General features: G+C 45.0%; 1 protein-coding gene across 2 annotated transcripts in view; it reads left to right on the top strand.

The window, feature by feature from the left end:
• The window catches only part of tsen2 (TSEN2 tRNA splicing endonuclease subunit), a 39,255-nt gene that overhangs the window by 21,089 nt on the left and 1,583 nt on the right, over positions 1–16,583 (top strand). For both annotated transcript variants that reach the window (XM_036984372.2, XM_036984371.2), the window contains exons 8-10: positions 3,013–3,049; positions 3,148–3,259; positions 16,412–16,501. In XM_036984372.2, the coding sequence (XP_036840267.2) occupies positions 3,013–3,049; positions 3,148–3,259; positions 16,412–16,501 (239 nt within the window). The remainder of the gene's footprint in view (positions 1–3,012; positions 3,050–3,147; positions 3,260–16,411; positions 16,502–16,583) is intronic.

Raw genomic sequence — 16,583 nt, 5'->3', positions numbered from 1 at the left:
TCTGTGATTAGATGTTGAATTTTCTGTGTTTTCTGACGGCTGGGTTTAGGCTGTTTTGTTTCGTTTTGATTAGGGGCAGTTCGGTAGCGCAATTAACAATCCCTCCCACCTACACTGGATGCGGGGAACTAATTAAAACAGCTTGCGTACCAGAAGCAGAGTCAGGGATCGCATTTAGCGACTTGGGTATGTTTGAAGAGTCAAAATCTATCCTGGAGCCGGGTGAGTCGAGAGAAACCATGGGACCATAGCACTCACCCACTTCCACAGCGGCGACGATCAGTGGACGAGGCCATCCACTGCTTTCCACTCCGGTGAGTATCGCTGGCTCAGTGATGTTAGGCCCAGGGTTGAGGCTGGCTCGGTGATGTTAGGCCCAGGGTTGAGGCTGGCTCAGTGATGTTAGGCCCAGGGTTGAGGCTGGCTCGGTGATGTTAGGCCCAGGGTTGAGGCTGGCTCGGTGATGTTAATTGTCGCCGCGGGTACAACATCACCGATGCATTTGCTAATAAACTCTCACCGAGTCAGCGTATACATCAATGTTGTTGTCCGATGCTATGCGGAACATATCCCAGTCCACGTGATCGAAGCAATCTTGGAACATGGAGTCAGATTGGTCGGCGTTGAACAGACCTGAGCACGGGTGTTTCCTGTTTTAGTTTCTGTCTATAGGCTGGGAGCAACAAAATGGAGTTGTGGTCGAAGGAGGGCGAGGGAGGGCTTTGTATGCGTCGCGGAAGTTAGAGTAGCAATGATCCAGAATTTTTCCAGCCCGAGTCGTGCATTCGATATGCTAATAAAATTTAGGGAGCCTTGTTTTCAGATTAGTCTTGTTAAAATCCCCAGCTACAATAAATGCAGCCTCAGGATGTGGTTTCCAGTTTACATAGAGCCCAATGAAGTTCTTTCAGGGCCTTCGAGGTGTCTGCTTGGGGGAGGATGTACACTAATATGATTATAATCGAAGAGAATTCTCTTGGTAGATAATGCGGTCTGCATTTGATTGTAAGGAATTCTAGGTCAGGTGAACAAAAGGACTTGAGTTCCTATATGTTGTTATGATCACACCACGACTCGTTAATCATAAGGCATACACCCCCGCCATTCTTATTTCCAGAGAGATATTTGTTTCTGTCGGTGCGATGCGTAAAAAAAAAACAGGTGGCTGTACCGACTCTGATAACGTATCCCAAGTGAGCCATGTTTCCATGAAACAAAGTATGTTACAATCTTTGCCCCAGTCTGAGGTCCTGAGCACTCTGGAGCAGGTTTTCATCAAGGATCTCTCTGTACTTTGCTCCATTCATCTTTCCCTCGATCCTGATTATTCTCCCATTCCCTGCCACTGAATACATCACCACAGCATGATGCTGCCACCATGATTCACCGTAGGGATGGTGCCAGCTTTCCTCTAGACGTGGCACTTGGCATGCAGGCCAAAGAGTTCAATCTTGGTTTCTTCAGACCAGAGAATCTTGTTTCTCAAGGTCTGAGAGTCCTTTAGGTGCCTTTTGACAAACTCCAAGCAGACTGTCGTGCCTTTTACTGAGGAGTGGCTTCTGACTGTCCACTCTACCATAAAGTCCTGATTGGTGGAGTGCTGCAGAGATGGTTGTCCTTATGAAAGGTTCTCCCATCTCCACAGACAAACTCTGCAGCTCTGTCAGTGACCATTGGGTTATTGGCCACCTCACTGACCAAGGCTCCCCTTCTCCCCTGATTGTTCAGTTTGGCTATAAAAAAAAAAAAAATGTTTGTGCCTTCTCAATTTGTGTTATTTTTTTTGGAGCTTCCTGCAACTGTTGGGCTCAAGGGCTTTGACACCTCTCACTTCACACCACTGTGCTATTTTTTTTAAATTTATTTATTTTAACTTTATTTAACTAGGCAAGTTAAGTCAGTTAAGAACAAATTCTTATTTTCAATGACGGCCTAGGAACAGGCAGTGGTGTGAAGTGAGAGGTGTCAAAGCCCTTGAGCCCAACATTTGCAGGAACAGGGGCAGAACAGAGACAGATTTGTACCTTGTCAGCTCGGGGATTTGAACTTGCAACCTTCCGGTTACTAGATCAATGCTCTAACCACTAGGCTACCCTGCCACCCCGCGGAAGTTGTATCTGGATCTGTTCTGTCCTAGTAAGCTTGGTAGCCTTAATTTGGTATCCAGTCCTTAAAATAGATCATTGTGATATCTTTTTCTTCTTGGCTTTATAAGTAGCTTCAGACTAAACATTACTCACTCAGTTCCAGGTTGGATGGTATTTTCAGGTTTCTGTTTCTTTTGCTGGTTGTTGGTTTGCCAGAGCATTTGCTGTATAGTACTTGGCAATAAGAATCCTGTATATGTCCTACATGCATTTCGCTACACCCGAAATAACATCTGCTCAACATGTGTATGTGACAAATAAAATTAGATTTTATCCAAGTTTATCCAATTCTAAAACTATCTTTTTGTAAAAACATGCTGAAAAATTAAGTGTCTCATCTGCTCATCATGATCTCTTTTTTTTATGGGATGACTGTGAATACGGTACAGTTTCCCTGTTAGTTTAATGGGTTGACTGTGAATGTTTGCAGTAAAGACCTTGTTTCACTGTTAGTTTAATGTGTTGACTGTGAATGTTTGCAGTATAGATCTTGTTTCACTGTTAGTTTAATGGGTTGACTGTGAATGTTTCCCTGTTAGTTTAATGGGTTGACTGTGAATGTTTCCCTGTTAGTTTAATGTGTTGACTGAGAATGTTTGCAGTATAGACCTTTTTTCCCTGTTAGTTTAATGGGTTGACTGTGAATGTTTCACTGTTAGTTTAATGGGTTGACTGTGAATGTTTCACTGTTAGTTTAATGGGTTGACTGAGAATGTTTGCAGTATAGGCCTTTTTTCCCTGTTAGTTTAATGGGTTGACTGTGATCCTCCAACCATAAAACACTAGACACTCAGATGTGTTGATTCTTGATGCTATGATAATTCTTAGTCTTATTGCCTTGTACTGTATTTTCTCTTCCATGCAGTGCTTTACCGAAAAGGACCACCTTTCTACCATGCAAGGTTTGTATGAATTACAGTATGTTAACATTTCCATTGGGATCCACTAATTGTTTAAATAGTGTTTATGTGAAATATGTATCTCCATCCCACTCCCTCAGTTACTCTGTGGTGGTAGAAAAGGTAGACCAGCCGGGTAGGGGAGGGGCTCTCCGTCCGTTCAGCTGGAGGTCTCTGGCTGCTCTCAGCAGGATTACCGGCAACGTTTCCAAGGTAACACACCTTCACCTTATTACCTGGGTCCAGTCCACCATAGAATTACAATGTTATTTCTAATTGGATTATTTGTATACACCCCTACCTAGCCTTGGGGCATATTCATGGCGGTATCTTCCCTTAATACAAAAATATGTTCTCCACAATAACATATACATTCTCATAACTAAGAAACTCTAAATCAACCGTATTGTATTCCAGTAGTTGATACTGTGCTACCTCATCTACCCATTTCACCTGACAGATACCGATGACATTGTTGTGCATATAAATAAGATGTCGAAATACACCGAGTGGACAAAACATTAACCTTTCTAATATTGAGTTGTTTATAGTTAGTATATGCAGTGTGTAGTATATGTATATTATGGTAAGTATATGGAGTATGTAGTCTATGTAGTAGTTAGTATATGTAGTGTATATGTTATGTATATGTAATGTGTAGTATATAGTCTATGCAGTAGTTAGTATATGCTGTGTGTATATATTATGGTATATGGAGTGTGTAGGATGTTAGCTCCTGAGGTGCTGACCTGTTGCACCCTTGAAAACCACTGTGATTATTATTATTTGACCCTGCTGGTCATCTATGAACATATGAACATCTTGGCCATGTTCTGTTATAATCTCCACCCGGCACAGCCAGAAGAGGACTGGCCACCCCTCATAGCCTGGTTCTTCTCTGGGTTTCTTCCTAGGTTCTGGCCTTTATAGGGAGTTTTTCCTAGCCACCGTGCTTCTACAACTGCATTGCTTGCTGTTTGGGGTTTTAGGCTGGGTTTATGTACAGCACTTTGTGAATTTATTTCCCTGGCCACTTCTGCAGTACGGACACAAATCCACCGTCGCTGCCTCCTTGCAGCATGCCTAAGGCATGTTCACGCAGATGAGCAGGGATCCTGGGCATCTTTCTTTTGGTGTTTTTCAGTCCGTAGAAAGGCCTCTTTAGTGTCCTAAGTTTTCCTAACTGTGACCTTATTTGCCTACCGTCTGTAAGCTGTTTGTGTCTTAAGTTGGCTAGATGTCCTTTGGGAGGTGGGCAATTCTTGATTACCACAGGAAACTTGGGCCATTCTTGATTACCACAGTGTGAAAAACAGCAGGGTTGCAGTTCTTGACACAAACCGGTCCACCTGGCACCTACTACCATACCCCATTATAAGGCACTTAAATATTTTGGCACACATACACAATCCATGTCTCAAGGCTTAAAAATCCTTCTTTAACCTGTCTCCTCTCCTTCATCTACACTGATTGCAGTGGATTCAGTGACATCAATAAGGGATCATAGCTTTCATCTGGATTCACCTGGTCAGTCAATGTCATGGAACCCTAAGCATTAAGGTGTTCTTAATGTTCTGTACACTGTATCTATTTGTTTTTATTAAGGATCCCAATTAGTCAATTAGGCAGCAGCTACTCATCCTGAGGTCCAGCAACATTTAAGGCAGTTGTATACAGTTTAAATATTACATTACATAACACTTTTCACCACACATTGTGTTCCTTCAAGCCACTACTACAAGCCACTATCATGTCTACAATACAACATCCATGTGTACGTGTGTAGAGTGCGTCTCTTATCCTTATTTATGTTTTTTAAATCTTGCATCAGTTACTTGATGTGGAATAGAGTTCCATGTAGTCCTGTGCGCGTCCCATAGTCTGTTCTGGAGCTGTGTGTTAGTAGTTTAAACAGACCTCTGGTGGCATGTCTTGTGGGGTATGCATGGGTGTTTGAGCTGTGTGCTAGTCGTTTAAACAGACAGCTCGGTGCATGCAGCATGTCAATCATTCTCACAGAAACAAGTAGTTATGAAGTCAATCTCTCCTCTACTTTGAGCCATGAGAGATTGACATGTATAGTTGGAAGTCGGAAGTTTACATACCCTAAATTGACTGTGCTGTCATGGCTTTAGAAGCTTCTGATATGCTAATTGACAACATTTGAGTCAATTGGAGGTGTACCTGTGGATGTATTTCAAGGCCTACCTTCAAACTCAGTGCCTCAAATTAAATCAGCCAAGACCTCAGAAAAAACATTGTAGACCTCCACAAGTCTGGTTAATCCTTGGAGTAATTTCCAAACGCCTGAAGGTACCACGTTCATCTGTACAAACAATAAGTATAAACCGGCAAGATAGAACAGCACACTCCGGTAAGACGGGGGGGGGGGGCGGTCTGTGCATATTTGTAAACAACAGCTGGTGTAGGAAATCTAAGGAAGTCTCTAGATTTTGCTCGCCTGAAGTAGAGTATATTGTGATAAATTGCAGGCCACATTACTTGCCTAGAGAGTTTTCAGCTATACTTTCCATGGCTGTTTATTTACCACCACAGACAGATGCTGGCACTAAGACCTCACTCAGTCAGCTGTATAAAGAAATAAGCAAACAGGAAACCACTCACCCAGAGGCGGTGCTCCTAGTGTCCGGAGACTTTAATGCAGGGAAACTTAAATCAGTTCTATCTATCAACATGTTAAATGTGCAACCAGAGGGAAAAACATTCTAGATCAGCTGTACTCCACACACAGAGACGCATACAAAGCTCTCCCTCGCCCTCCATTTGGTAAACCCGACCGACCACAACTCTATCCTCCTGATTCCTGCTGTTCCGGGATTCTTCCGATGACATTGAGGAATACACCACATCAGTCACTGGCTTTATCAATAAGTGCATCGAGGACGTCGTCCCCACAGTGACTGTACATACACCAACCAGAAGCCATGGATTACAGGCAACATTCGCACTGAGCTAAAGGGTAGAGCTGCCGCTTTCAAGGTGCGGAACTCTAACCCGGAAGTTTACAAGTAATCCTGCTATGCTCTCCGACGAACCATCAAACAGGCAAAGAGTCAATACAGGGCTAAGATTTTAATCATACTACACAGGCTCCGACTCTAGTCTTATGTGGCAGGGCTTGCAAACTATAGACTAGACTAAGGGAAGCACAAAGGGAAAGGGAAGCACAGCCGCAAGATGCCCAGTGACACGAGCCTACCAGACGAGCTAAATCACTTCTATGCTCACTACGAGGCAAGCATAACTGAGGCATGCATGAGAGCATCAGCTGTTCCAGACGACTGTGATCACGCTCTCCATAGCCGACATGAGTAAAACCTTTAAACAGATCAACATACACAAGCCTGCGGGGCCAGACGGATTACCAGGATGTGTGCTCCGGGCATGTGCTGACCAACTGACAGGTCAAAATCAAATCAAATTTATTTATATAGCCCTTCGTACATCAGCTGATATCTCAAAGTGCTGTACAGAAACCCAGCCTAAAACCCCAAACAGCAAGCAATGCAGGTGTAGAAGCACGGTGGAACTCCCTAGAAAGGCCAAAACCTAGGAAGAAACCTAGAGAGGAACCAGGCTATGTGGGGTGGCCAGTCCTCTTCTGGCTGTGCCGGGTGGAGATTATAACAGAACATGGCCAAGATGTTCAAATGTTCATAAATGACCAGCATGGTCCAATAATAATAAGGCAGAACAGTTTAAACTGGAGCAGCAGCACGGCCAGGTGGACTGGGGACAGCAAGGAGTCATCATGTCAGGTAGTCCTGAGGCATGGTCCTAGGGCTCAGGTCCTCCGAGAGAGAAAGAAAGAGAGAATTAAAGAGAGCACACTTAGATTCACACAGGACACCGAATAGGACCGGAGAAGTACTCCAGATATAGCAAACTGACCCTAGCCCCCCGACACATAAACTACTGCAGCATAAATACTGGAGGCTGAGACAGGAGGGGTCAGGGGACACTGTGGCCCCATCCAAGGACACCCCCGGACAGGGCCAAACAGGAAGGATATAACCCTACCCACTTTGCCAAAGCACAGCCCCCACACCACTAGAGGGATATCTTCAACCACCAACTTACCATCCTGAGACAAGGCTGAGTATAGCCCACAAAGATCTCCACCACGGCACAACCCAAGGGGGGGGGGCTCCAACCCAGGCAGTGACTCAACCCACTCAGGTGACGCACCCCTCCCAGGGACGGTATGAGAGAGCCCCAGTAAGCCAGTGACTCAGCCCCTGTAATAGGGTTAGAGGCAGAGAATCCCAGTGGAAAGAGGGGAACCGGCCAGGCAGAGACAGCAAGGGCGGTTCGTTGCTCCAGAGCCTTTCCGTTCACCTTCCCACTCCTGGACCAGACTACACTCACTGAAGAGATGAGTCGTCAGTAAAGACTTAAAGGTTGAGACCGAGTTTGCGTCTCTGACATGGGTAGGCAGACCGTTCCATAAAAATGGAGCTCTATAGGAGAAAGCCCTGTCTCCAGCTGTTTGCTTAGAAATTCTAGGGACAATTAGGAGGCCTGCGTCTTGTGACCGTAGCGTACGTGTAGGTATGTAAGGCAGGACCAAATGAGAGAGATAGGTAGGAGCAAGCCCATGTAATGCTTTGTAGGTTAGCAGTAAAACCTTGAAATCAGCCCTTGCTTTGACAGGAAGCCAGTGTAGGGAGGCTAGAACTGGAGTAATATGATCACATTTTTTGGTTCTAGTCAGGATTCTAGCAGCCGTATTTAGCACTAACTGAAGTTTATTTAGTGCTTTATCCGGGTAGCCGGAAAGTAGAGCATTGCAGTAGTCTAACCTAGAAGTGACAAAAGCATGGATACATTTTTCTGCATCATTTTTGGACAGAAAGTTTCTGATTTTTGCAATGTTACGTAGATGGAAAAAAGCTGTCCTTGAAATGGTCTTGATATGTTATTCAAAAGAGAGATCAGGGTCCAGAGTAACGCCGAGGTCCTTCACAGTTTTATTTGAGACGACTGTACAACCATTAAGATTAATTGTCAGATTCAACAGAAGATCACTTTGTTTCTTGGGACCTAGAACAAGCATCTCAGTTTTGTCCGAGTTTAAAAGTAGAAAGTTTGCAGCCATCCACTTCCTTATGTCTGAAACACATGCTTCTAGCGAGGGCAATTTTGGGGCTTCACCATGTTTCATTGAAATGTACAGCTGTGTGTCATCCGCATAGCAGTGAAAGTTAACATTATGTTTTCGAATGACATCCCCAAGAGGTAAAATATATAGTGAAAACAATAGTGGTCCTAAAAAAGAACCTTGAGGAACACCGAAATTTACAGTTGATTTGTCAGAGGACAAACCATTCAAATCAAATTTTATTTGTCACATACACATGGTTAGCAGATGTTAATGCGAGTGTAGTGAAATGCTTGTGCTTCTAGTTCCGACAATGCAGTAATAACAAGTAATCTAACTAACAATTCCAAAACTACTGTCTTGTACACAGTGTAAGGGTATAAATAACATGTACATAAGGATATATGAATGAGTGATATATGAATGAGTGATGGTACAGAGCAGCATAGGCAAGATACAGTAGATGGTATCGAGTACAGTATGAGATGAGTATGTAAACAAAGTGGCATAGTTTAAAGTGGCTAGTGATACATGTATTACATAAGGATACAGTCGATGATATAGAGTACAGTATATACGTATGCATATGAGATGAATAATGTAGGGTAAGTAACATTATATAAGGTAGCATTGTTTAAAGTGGCTAGTGATATATTTACATCATTTCCCATCAATTCCCATTATTAAAGTGGCTGGAGTTGAGTCAGTGTCAGTGTGTTGGCAGCAGCCACTCAGTGTTAGTGGTGGTTGTTTAACAGTCTGATGGCCTTGAGATAGAAGCTGTTTTTCAGTCTCTCGGTCCCAGCTTTGATGCACCTGTACTGACCTCGCCTTCTGGATGATAGCGGGGTGAACAGGCAGTGGCTCGGGTGGTTGATGTCCTTGATGATCTTTATGGCCTTCCTGTGACATCGGGTGGTGTAGGTGTCCTGGAGGGCAGGTAGTTTGCCCCCGGTGATGCGTTGTGCAGACCTCACTACCCTCTGGAGAGCCTTACGGTTGAGGGCGGTGCAGTTGCCATACCAGGTGGTGATACAGCCCGCCAGGATGCTCTCGATTGTGCATCTGTAGAAGTTTGTGAGTGCTTTTGGTGACAAGCCAAATTTCTTCAGCCTCCTGAGGTTGAAGAGGCGCTGCTGCGCCTTCTTCACGATGCTGTCTGTGTGAGTGGACCAATTCAGTTTGTCTGTGATGTGTATGCCGAGGAACTTAAAACTTGCTACCCTCTCCACTACTGTTCCATCGATGTGGATAGGGGGGTGTTCCCCCTAGACAAACTGATATCTTTCCGACAGATAAGATCTAAACCAGGCCAGAACTTGTCCGTGTAGACCAATTTGGGTTTCCAATCTCTCCAAAAGAATGTGGTGATCGATGGTATCAAAAGCAGCACTAAGGTCTAGGAGCACGAGGACAGATGCAGAGCCTCGGTCTGATGCCATTAAAAGGTCATTTACCACCTTCACAAGTGCAGTCTCAGTGCTATGATGGGGTCTAAAACCAGACTGAAGCAACTGATTTTTGTCCTCTGTCGTCCTTGGGTAGACAGATGTAATCTGGAAGGACTTCAAGGAATCTTTGTGTTGTCTGTGAATTTATAGCATGACTTTTGATGTTCCTTGGTTGGGGTCTGAGCAGATTATTTGTTGCAATTGCAAACGTAATAAACTGGTGGTCCGATAGTCCAGGATTATGAGGAAAAATATTAAGATCCACAACATTTATTCCATGGGACAAAACTAGGTCCAGAGTATGACTGTGACAGTGAGTGGGTCCAGAGACATGTTGGACAAAACCCACTGAGTCGATGATGGCTCCGAAAGCCTTTTGGAGTGGGTCTGTGGACTTTTCCATGTGAATATTAAAGTCACCAAAGATTAGAATATTATCTGCTATGACTACAAGGTCCGAAAGGAATTCAGGGAACTCAATGAGGAACGCTGTATTTGGCCCAGGTGGCCTGTTAACAGTAGCTATAAAAAGTGATTGAGTAGGCTGCATAGATTTCATGACTAGAAGCTCAAAAGACAAAAACGTATTTTTTTGGGGCGGTAAATTTACATTTGCTATCGTAAATGTTAGCAACACCTCCGCCTTTGCAGGATGCACGGGGGATATGGTCACTAGTGTAGCCAGGAGGTGAGGCCTCATTTAACACAGTAAATTCATCAGGCTTAAGCTATGTTTCAGTCAGGCCAATCACATCAAGATTATGATCAGTGATTAGTTCATTGACTATATTTGCCTTTGAAGTAAGGGATCTAACATTAAGTAGCCCTATTTTGATATGTGAGATATCACAATCTCTTTCAATAATGACAGGAATGGAGGTCTTTATTCCAGTGAGATTGCTAAGGCGAACACCGCCATGTTTAGTTTTGCCCAACCTAGGTCGAGGCACAGACACGGTCTCAATGGTGATAGCTGAGCTGACTACACTGACTGTGCTAGTGGCAGACTCCACTATGCTGGCAGGCTGGCTAACAGCCTGCTTCCTGGCCTGCACCCTATTTCATTGTGGAGCTAGAGGAGTTAGAGCCCTGTCTATGTTGGTAGATAAGATGAGAGCACCCCTCCAGCTAGGATGGAGTCCGTCACTCCTCAGCAGGTCAGGCCTGGTCCTGTTTGTGGGTGAGTCCCAGAAAGAGGGCCAATTATCTAAAAATTCTATCTTTTGGGAGGGGCAGAAAACAGTTTTCAACCAGCGATTGAGTTGTGAGACTGCTGTAGAGCTCATCACTCCCCCTAACTGGGAGGGGGCCAGAGACAATTACTCGATGCCGACACATCTTTCTAGCTGATTTACACGCTGAAGCTATGTTGCGCTTGGTGATCTCTGACTGTTTCATCCTAACATTGTTGGTGCCGACGTGGATAACAATATCTCTATACTCTCTACACTCGCCAGTTTTAGCTTTAGCCAGCACCATCTTCAGATTAGCCTTAACGTCGGTAGCCCTGCCCCCTGGTAAACAGTGTATGATCGCTGGATGATTCGTTTTAAGTCTAAAACTGCGGGTAATGGAGTCGCCAATGACTAGAGTTTTCAATTTGTCAGAGCTAATGGTGGGAAGCTTCGGCGTCTCAGACCTAAAATTACCCTTGCCTAACGATTGCGTCTGAAGCTGTGCTTGTAGCACAGCTATCCTCGCCGTAAGGCGATCGTTCTCCTGTATATTATGAGTACAGCGACTGCAATTAGAAGGCATCATGTTAATGTTACTACTTAGCTTCGGCTGTTGGAGGTCCTGACGAATCGTGTCCAGATAAAGCGTCCGGAGTGAAAAAGTTGAGGGGAAAAAAACTAAAATATAAACGGTAATTAAAAAGTAAAAACCGAAAAGTTGTCAGGTAGCAAAATAGGTTGGCAACAAAACGCACAGCAACACGTAAACAAGTCCAAGTTGTGACCGGAAATTACGTGGTCAAACAGGTGTCTTCACTGACATTTTCAACATCCCTGAATGAGTCTGTAATACCCACATGTTTCATGCAGACCACCATAGTCCCTGTGCCCAAGAACACAAAGGAAACCTGCCTAAATGACTACAGACCCGTAGCACTCAAATCAAATCAAATTTTATTTGTCACATACACATGGTTAGCAGATGTTAATGCGAGTGTAGCGAAATGCTTGTGCTTCTAGTTCCAACAATGCAGTAATAACAAGTAATCTAACTAACAATTCCAAAACTACTGTCTTGTACACAGTGTAAGGGGATAAAGAATATGTACATAAGGATATATGAATGAGTGATGGTACAGAGCAGCATAGGCAAGATACAGTAGATGGTATCGAGTACAGTATGTACAAATGAGATGAGTATGTAAACAAAGTGGCATAGTATAAAGTGGCTAGTGGTACATGTATTACATAAGGATACCGTCGATGATATAGAGTACAGTATATATGTATGCATATGAGATGAATAATGTAGGGTAAGTAACATTTATATAAGGTAGCATTGTTTAAAGTGGCTAGTGATATATTTACATCATTTCCCATCAATTCCCATTATTAAAGTGGCTGGAGTTGAGTCAGTGTCAGTGTGTTGGCAGCAGCCACTCAGTGTTAGTGGTGGCTGTTTAACAGTCTGATGGCCTTGAGATAGAAGCTGTTTTTCAGTCTCTCGGTCCCAGCTTTGATGCACCTGTACTGACCTCGCCTTCTGGATGATAGCGGGGTGAACAGGCAGTGGCTCGGGTGGTTGATGTCCTTGATGATCTTTATGGCCTTCCTGTGACATCGGGTGGTGTAGGTGTCCTGGAGGGCAGGTAGTTTGCCCCCGGTGATGCGTTGTGCGGACCTCACTACCCTCTGGAGAGCCTTACGGTTGAGGGCGGTGCAGTTGCCATCGATGTGGATAGGGGGGTGTTCCCTCTGCTGTTTCCTGAAGTCCACAATCATCTCCTTAGTTTTGTTGACGTTGAGTGTGAGGTTATTTTCCTGACACCACACTCCGAGGGCCCTCACCTCCTCCCTGTAGGCCGTCTCGTCGTTGTTGGTAATCAAGCCTACCACTGTTGTGTCGTCCGCAAACTTGATGATTGAGTTGGAGGCGTGCGTGGCCACACAGTCGTGGGTGAACAGGGAGTACAGGAGAGGGCTCAGAACGCACCCTTGTGGGGCCCCAGTGTTGAGGATCAGCGGGGAGGAGATGTTGTTGCCTACCCTCACCACCTGGGGGCGGTACCCAGTTGCACAGGGCGGGGTCGAGACCCAGGGTCTCGAGCTTGATGACGAGCTTGGAGGGTACTATGGTGTTGAATGCCGAGCTGTAGTCGATGAACAGCATTCTCACATAGGTATTCCTCTTGTCCAGATGGGTTAGGGCAGTGTGCAGTGTGGTTGAGATTGCATCGTCTGTGGACCTATTTGGGCGGTAAGCAAATTGGAGTGGGTCTAGGGTGTCAGGTAGGGTGGAGGTGATATGGTCCTTGACTAGTCTCTCAAAGCACTTCATGATGACGGATGTGAGTGCTACGGGGCTGTAGTCGTTTAGCTCAGTTACCTTAGCTTTCTTGGGAACAGGAACAATGGTGGCCCTCTTGAAGCATGTGGGAACAGCAGACTGGTATAGGGATTGATTGAATATGTCCGTAAACACACCGGCCAGCTGGTCTGCGCATGCTCTGAGGGCGCGGCTGGGGATGCCGTCTGGGCCTGCAGCCTTGCGAGGGTTAACACGTTTAAATGTCTTACTCACCTCGGCTGCAGTGAAGGAAAGACTGCATGTTTTTGTTGCAGGCCGTGTCAGTGGCACTCACGTCCGTAGCCATGAAGGGCTTTGAAACGTTGGTAATGGCTCACATCACCATTATCCCAGAAACCCTAGACCCACCCCACTACCGCCCAAACAGATCCACAGATGATGCAATCTCTATTGCACTCCACACTGCCCTTTCCCACCTGGACAAAAGGAACACTTATGTGAGAATGCTATTCATTGACTACAGCTCAGCGTTCAACACCATAGTACCCTCAATACTCATCACTAAGCTAAGGCTCCTGGGACTAAACACCTCCCTCTGCAACTGGGTCCTAGACTTTCTCTGTTCATAGGAGTAACAACATTTGTTTTTGAATTTGTGCATGTGGCAGAAGTAATGCGGTGCTACTTGTTTCGCCATTCCTTTTTTGTCTGTGGAGGAAATGTTGAGAGGCGGACCCTCATCTGCTGCTCTCTCCCTCTGCTGAGGGAGATGCAGGCACCATCAGCCCAGTAAAATATAAAGCAAATTATTTACATGTATGCTCACTCAGCTGTGCCTCACAATTAATACAACAACTGATCTATTACTGGTATGTTCACCTCCAATTTTTAAATATACACTACTCAAAAAAATAAAGGGAACACTTAAACAACACAATGTAACTCCAAGTCAATCACACTTCTGTGAAATCAAACTGTCCACTTAGGAAGCAACACTGATTGACAATACATTTCACATGCTGTTGTGCAAATGGAATAGACAACAGGTGGAAATTATAGGCATTTAGCAAGACACCCCCAATAAAGGAGTGATTCGGCAGTTGGGGACCACAGACCACTTCTCAGTTCCTATGCTTCCTGGCTGATGTTTTGGTCACTTTTGAATGCTGGCGGTGCTTTCACTCTAGTAGTAGCATGAGACGGAGTCTACAACCCACACAAGTGGCTCAGGTAGTGCAGCTCATCCAGGATGGAACATCAATGCGAGCTGTGGCAAGAAGGTTTGCTGTGTCTGTCAGCATAGTGTCCAGAGCATGGAGGCGCTACCAGGAGACAGGCCAGTACATCAGGAGACGTGGAGGAGGCCGAAGGAGGGCAACAACCCAGCAGCAGGACCGCTACCTCCACCTTTGTGCAAGGGGGAGCAGGAGGAGCACTGCCAGAGCCCTGCAAAATGACCTCCAGCAGGCCACAAATGTGCATGTGTCTGCTCAAACGGTCAGAAACGGTCAGACTCCATGAGGGTGGTATGAGGGCCCGACTTCCACAGGTGGGGGTTGGGCTTACAGCCCAACACCGTGCAGGACGTTTGGCATTTGCCAGAGAACACCAAGATTGGCAAATTCGCCACTGGCGCCCTGTGCTCTTCACAGATGAAAGCAGGTTCACACTGAGCACATGTGACAGACGTGACAGTCTGGAGACGCCGTGGAGAACGTTCGGCTGCCTGCAACATCCTCCAGCATGACCGGTTTGGCGGTGGGTCAGTCATGGTGTGGGGTGGCATTTCTTTGGGGGGTCGCACAGCCCTCCATGTGCTCGCCAGAGGTAGCCTGACTGCCATTAGGTATCGAGATGAGATCCTCAGACCCCTTGTGAGACCATATGCTGGTGCGGTTGGCCCTGGGTTCCTCCTAATGCAAGACAATGCTAGACCTCATGTGGCTGGAGTGTGTCAGCAGTTCCTGCAAGAGGAAGGCATTGATGCTATGGACTGGCCCGCCCGTTCCCCAGACCTGAATCCAATTGAGCACATCTGGGACATCATGTCTCGCTCCATCCACCACGGACTGTCCAGGAGTTGGCGGATGCTTTAGTCCAGGTCTGGGAGGAGATCAATTAGGAGACCATCCGCCACCTCATCAGGAGCATGCCCAGGCGCTGTAGGGAGGTCATACAGGCAGGTGGAGGCCACACACCCTACTGAGCCTCATTTAGACTTGTTTTAAGGACATTACATCAAAGTTGGATCAGCCTGTAGTGTGGTTTTCCACTTTAATTTTGAGTGTGACTCCAAATCCAGACCTCTATGGGTTGATAAATTTGATTTCCATTGATAATTTTTGTGTGATTTTGTTGTCAGCACATTCAACTATGTAAAGAAAAAAATATTTAATAAGAATATTTCATTCATTCAGATCTAGGATGTGTTATTTTAGTGTTCCCTTTATTTTTTTGAGCAGTGTATATATTTTTTAAATGGCCCGAACAACCATGCATTGGCAGGGCAATTCAAGCAATGCTAATATATTGGGCCTACTGCACAAACCTCATTGATAGGTTAATGTTGCATAGGCTTACGTTATTTAAGTCATGATCTTGACTCAGAAAAGGTTGGTGACCACTTTTCGTGAGCTTTCCATGTTAACACTATCAATGTTTTCTTTTACTTTGTCAATTGTAATAGAATCAACACAATATTAACCCCCGAAACAAAACAAACTATGCAAGAGATCTTGTTGTAGGCAGAACGTATAGGTGTAGGATTCTATTGCATTGACATGCACTACTCAGCCCCTACACAGACCAGTGCGGCATAACCAATCAGAGTTGCAGTAGGCCTATATGCAAATAAACCATTGCCATATATGGATCTGTGCCATTTACTTTGAACTGGACTGTGTTTACAGCATAGGCGGTCATGAGATAATGCCCTTGTTTAAGATCAAAGGGAGATGTTATGGGATGCATTTTCTCCATTGTTTTTTATGGTAGACCACTCTGGTTGGCCTACATTATGATCAATAGCCACAGTAGCCTATTTGGCCTCTGTTAAAACTGTAACTTAAAGTGGGTACAGCCTTTAGTGTTTACAGTAAACGCACGCTGGAAGTTGCACAGAATTTTCACAGCGTTCAAGTTTGTGCTCAGCAGATTTTTAAATTTGCTCAGTCCCAGAAAATAATTTGAAGGAACATTGAGCACTACATCCAATGGATTTGGAGACTGCTTTAGTGCTGATTTCTGCAGTATTAGTAAATATGTGATCAATACATTGTGGATGATTCCTGTCTGTGTGTTGTATTCTAGGACTTGATGCTGTGCTACGTCATCTACCCATCTCACCTGACAGAGGAACATCTCTCCTCTCCAGACTGTCTCTGCAGGGTCACAGTTCAGGTATGACTTCTGCCTAAGCCTTTCTCTGTTAACCCTTTTTCTCTGTTAACCCTTTTTCTCTGTTAACCCTTTTTCTCTGTTA

This window comes from Oncorhynchus mykiss, chromosome 7, assembly GCF_057628025.1.
Source record: "Oncorhynchus mykiss isolate SJ-2025 chromosome 7, ASM5762802v1, whole genome shotgun sequence".
NCBI classification, from domain to species: domain Eukaryota; kingdom Metazoa; phylum Chordata; class Actinopteri; order Salmoniformes; family Salmonidae; genus Oncorhynchus; species Oncorhynchus mykiss.
The sequence above is the reverse complement of the archived record's forward strand: the minus strand, read 5'-3'. Positions and strand labels throughout refer to the sequence as shown.